Genomic DNA, 5,222 nt, shown 5'->3' on the forward strand with positions numbered 1-5,222 from the left:
AATGAAGCAGGGTGAGGCTGAAAGCCGTCGAAGCGAAACGATGCCACTGAACAAGTGTGACACACGGCATCGAAAGCAGCGGAGCTTTTATTATGCCACAGTCGACTGCTTCCGCTCCTTCCGGTTGTGCGTATGTGGGGGGGGAAAAGCAGCACCGTTTTATCATACTAGATACGTTTGAAAGTTCTGTTATAATGCTACTCTGTGCGGTCGTCACCGGTCTATTAAAGTCGGCAAGAAATCAAAATTGACAATTCTTATTTTTTGATGGAATACTGTAGTGTTTATTATATATTATTTATCTGTGCACTTCATTATTTAAAAAAAATTCATGTGCCCTCGTAATCTTTAATCAAAAACGTTAACCTCCCCTCCCCCTCAAAGCGACTCCTAGAGCCCTGCATTTCAGGCCGGGCCCGACGGGCCCCGACTTTTTTATGCCCCTCAGGCCGGGCTTCGGGCCAATTTTCACGTCATAGTTCAGACGTGGGCCAGGCCTCGGGCCTGTTTTAGGCTTCTCCATATTTTTATATTTTAGACATCCATCAATTAGGCTAGTGATGAAAAAAATTGCCTCGCTGGTGAAAACAACACGAGACCGTGCTACCGCAACTGTCAAGAGCGGCTCGACGGTGTTTAGTGTCCCGCAGCAGCAGTATGTATGGTGTGTGCCGTCAGCTCAGCTGAACAGTTCTGCATTCAAATGCAAGCAATAGGCTTAAGCTTGCCGCAAACCACCGGCAAAAGTAATTACCATAAATGTGACAGGGAAATAGTAAGGAGATATTTCAGTTATTTACTAATAAACTAGTGTTTTCTGAGTCTGTGTCGCAAGGATGAAGTTGCAGATCCTGACTCGCCATCTCCTCATTAGACGCGCCTTTATAGAGAAGTGCATCTTTACGGATTATGATTATAATTAAAGAGTTTTTGTTTTTGATTAGTTTTATTTCGTTAAGTATTAATTTAAAGCTTTCTATAGATATATTTATCATGTCTGTGAGACATTGGTGAGTTTTGGTTAATTTTTGTGAAGCACTCCGGTTCAAGACGAGATGGCAGAAAGCGCATCATGTTTGTTTTCAGGCCGGTAATTCTGATAAGCTTGTCGGACACGGGCCGGGCTAGGGCCTAAATCTGAGGCCCGTGCAGGGCTCTAACGACTCCTCTACTCTTCCAGTCATGAGCTATGGTGCAAGGGCAGAGCTATCTGGAACTGCCAACAGCTGCAGTGACATCAGTGAAGTTTGGAATAAACGACTGATGCTTCACTTTATAGCACTGACACCAGTCATAAGGGAATACATTACCCTTAAACATTGAAAAGATATTAGGGTATTATGACAACATTACTCTTAGAACATCGCAAACTAATTATCTTTTTTTTTATGAATATGACTTCACCTGATGGAGAATGTGCTCTGTCATTCAGGCAGTCTCTCTCTCTCGCCATGCGCACTGTTTAGGCATGTTTTGTGCCGTTGATCATCATCGTCATCCTCAATAAAAAAAACATTTATTCATGCTATGGTGTCTACAAACTGGCATTCAGATCTGCCTCCATTCTGTTGGCAACGCCCCAACTTCAAACGATCCAATCAATTCCTGAAGGACGAAATCAAGTCCCGCCCTCTCATTTCAGATGCCGTTTCACTCGGATATATGTCACAGCAGAGAAGAAAAGACAATCGCAACTTCCGTTTCATGCCGACTTTAAAACGCACAACATATTAAAGCGTCTTCGGTGTTTCCACGTTTTCAGAAATCGAGGGGTTATGACGTCACTGGCAGGCATCACAATGACATGTGGACACGGTCCGTGTCACTAGTTAAAATTGCTTCTTTCCGATAGCACTGTTTACATCAGCCATCAGCAAAGTGCAGCTGATCGCCCATGCATTAACCTTCCTTTGACCTGAACTCAGGAGTCTGGGTTTTTTCCATTAGCACAGCAAGTGAAATTGTCAGTGTTACTCAATAAAGTGAGTAGTGTTTGGCTGCTCATGCGTTTTCAAATGGTGGCCCCCATGACAGGTTTTTTACAGGCTACTGATACCCCTAGAGCAGTGCTTCTCAAAGTCCGGACTCTGGTCCGGATCTGGACCCGGAGGGAATTCAGTCCGGACCCGCCTCCATTTCGTATTTCAAGAGAACATATCGGCCGCCCTGATTTGTAAAAATGGGCATCGGCCAGAGAAAAACCCTTATCGGTCGATCTCTATTGCTGACACTTAAATTAATTGTTTTGCCAATTTTGCACTTGCTATTAATGTATTTTGAATGCAAAGGGCACTTTATTTTTTTCAAAAAATGTATGTTTATTTGCTATGCATGTTATGTAGCCTATGTTTTTTAAAAACAAGTTTTGTAATAACCAATTGTTCCGGTCCGGACCTTTGACACTGATGAAAATTAGATTTGGACCTTTGAATGTAGACTTTGAAAACCCTAGAGCATATGTTGTACACCACATTGGTGTTTAAACAGCTAATTGTGCACTTAATTGTACAGAAATAAAAATTTTAAAATCTATTTTAGAAATTGACAGTGAGTGTGAAAATGATAGCAAGTATTGTTATTCTTAGAGTTGATATTGTTTGGAAAATGCTCATTATTTTTCTAATCATGAATACTTTGGGGGGTTTTTTGTGTCTTGCAGATGAGCATTTTTGACAAAAACAAAGATGGGAGACTGGATCTTAATGATCTAGCCAGGTGATGTGTGTTTAACAGTAGTGTTTTTGTTCTGTGCTTGTTGAGCTGTTTAGGCCTTGAGGGTTAGAATGGCTCTTTGTGTGAATGTTTGTGTTGTTGAAAGATAGACGCAAACACACTGTTACACTCATTAACACATTTTTAAGAGACTAATCCAAAAAGTATAATTATGCTGTCTTATAAAACATTTGTAAGATGTATGGAGTCACTGCCTAAGTAGAGCTTTCCAACCCACATGAAAAAATACTATAGTAATTTATGGTAAATACTATAGTGTTTTTGAACCATACTATAGTAAAGTGTATTATTCTGTATATATTCTAGTATTTACAACACTTTGTTAATGAATGTTACAGCATACTGTAGTATTAACTGTAGTGAACTTATAAACTGTAATAAATACTGTAGTATACTTTAGTGTTTACTACAGTAAACTGTAGTGTATTGTAGTATAATATACCCTGTAGTTGTAGAAAACTTAGTACAGTATTGGTTAATTTGTTTATATTATTATATATATGTTAAATTACCACAGCAACTATAGAATTACCACAACAAATTAATTAAAGTGTTTTACTATTGCATGGTTCAAAAACTCACTTCAGGCAAAACAAGTGAAATTTACCATGTGGTCATGTCAAGTGATGCAACAAATTTGAGAAAGATGAACTTTATGCAAATGAGCAGTGACATTTGGGAGCAGCTGCCAATGGCAGTGAAGTACACATTATCAAGTCGAGTCACCTTTATTTATATAGCGCTTTATTCAGGACAGATTGTCTCAAAGCCGCTTCACAGTAATAAACAGGAAAATAACGTTAAAGTTCTTCAATACAAAGATCATCAATTATGGAGTTAGAAGCAGCCCTACAGAAGTCAATAGTGTCGTTATTCAGCTCGAGTCAGTTCATGGCCGTTTTTGCGAAATTGACGCGTTTCCATTAGGCGCATTTTCGATTCGCAATTTCAATTTGCGCAATTTGAAGGGTAATGGAAACGCGCCTAGTGTTGTGGAGTTCAAGTATGAAACTGTATTTCCTCTCCAGAATTCTGGCTCTGCAAGACAACTTCTTGTTGCAGTTCAAAATGGATGTTAGTACTTTGTCAAATTCATTTCATATTTTGTGACTCCTAAATGTAATAATTTGCTGCAAACCAGTGCATGATACCTTCTCTATTTCCTGCCCTCTTCAGGCCAGCAGTCAAGAGGAGAGAAAGAGAGACTTTGAGAAGATCTTTGCACATTATGATATTGTAAGAATGTTTTTAACCTTTCTACAGTACTGTTAATACAAACATGTCCTGTGCATGCTTTTAAATCACCTGAGCTGTAAATGCCATGTTTTATTGTGTCCTAACATGACAATAACACTAATTGGCTGATGGCACAATTTTAAACTACTGGTCATTGGCAAACATCTACAATATTTGCAATTTATATGTTGCTTGCAAGAACTGCTCATAGCATTAGTGGCTAACTAGACATGCTAAGTAACCAGCTAACCCCATGGATAAGTCTACAGTGTTAAACGAAAGTTCACCTTGAATTACTTTTTGTGGACTGATGAATTATGATTTCATTCGCATTATATTGTTTGTTGTCGTGTACATTAGATACTAACTGTCATGATACATTTCAAATGTGGTATTTGGACACAATAACAAACACAAAGCACTGCTAAAGAAGATCCAGCTCTTTAATAGTTGGCTCTCTTTTTAGAGTAAGACTGGAGCACTTGAAGGACCAGAGGTGGACGGTTTTGTCAAAGACATGACGGAGCTCGTCAGGGTAAGTGATTGAACAGTAATAAACATCACAAGCAAACAAGTTACCAATTTTATAACAAACCTAAACGTACATGTCTGTGAAACATTCTAAGGAAACATCACTACTGCTATAACTCATACATTTTGCTTTGTTGTTTTTCGGTTATTTGGGTCCATAACCTTCCGTATTAAACATTAGCGTGTGACTTAGGCTTAAATAGTTTGGGATCTGGACATAAATGCAATTATTTATTGGAAATTTTAAAGCCTACTATAATATTAGTATAATACTACTAATAATTGCCACTAGTAGCAACTGTTTGTGACGCTCTCTTGAGCTTTCTACATACATTTCTGCCTGTTTTCACTCTGTATTCCACCACTTTCTTCTTTCTCGCAGCCCAGTATCAGAGGTGTTGATCTGGATAAATTGCGTGAGGTTCTGCTGCGCCACTGTGATGTGAATAAAGACGGGAAGATTCAGAAGAGTGAGCTGGCCCTGTGTTTGGGAGTAAAGCTTAAATCACATGCACACTGAAGTTCTCAATTTTACTATCAGTTGCTACATTTTAAAGCTGAATGTGGAAGGTGAAAACATTGCGTATTATCTGTGAATTGCTTGTTTCTCTGTTTTAAAAAATGATTCTGTTATTCTGTTATTTATTCTGAATTTATCATTTATGGAAATGTAATAACTTTAATGCTCTACTTTTGCAACAATAAAAGTTATAAAGTTATCT

General features: G+C 38.5%; 1 protein-coding gene across 1 annotated transcript in view; it reads left to right on the plus strand.

Annotated features, from left to right (window-relative positions):
* LOC107569547 (secretagogin-like) overlaps positions 1-5,020 on the plus strand; it is a gene marked incomplete at its 5' end in the record, with an annotated part of 25,729 nt that extends 20,709 nt beyond the window's left edge. Inside the window, 5 exons of the mRNA XM_016255665.1 lie at positions 2,660-2,715; positions 3,762-3,807; positions 3,910-3,969; positions 4,436-4,504; positions 4,883-5,020. Of these exons, the coding sequence (XP_016111151.1) occupies positions 2,660-2,715; positions 3,762-3,807; positions 3,910-3,969; positions 4,436-4,504; positions 4,883-5,020 (369 nt within the window). The remainder of the gene's footprint in view (positions 1-2,659; positions 2,716-3,761; positions 3,808-3,909; positions 3,970-4,435; positions 4,505-4,882) is intronic.
* Positions 5,021-5,222: the final 202 nt, after the last annotated feature.

The sequence above is a fragment of the Sinocyclocheilus grahami genome, unplaced genomic scaffold, assembly GCF_001515645.1.
Source record: "Sinocyclocheilus grahami isolate Dianchi unplaced genomic scaffold, SAMN03320097.WGS_v1.1 scaffold1358.1, whole genome shotgun sequence".
Classification (NCBI taxonomy): Eukaryota; Metazoa; Chordata; class Actinopteri; order Cypriniformes; family Cyprinidae; genus Sinocyclocheilus; species Sinocyclocheilus grahami.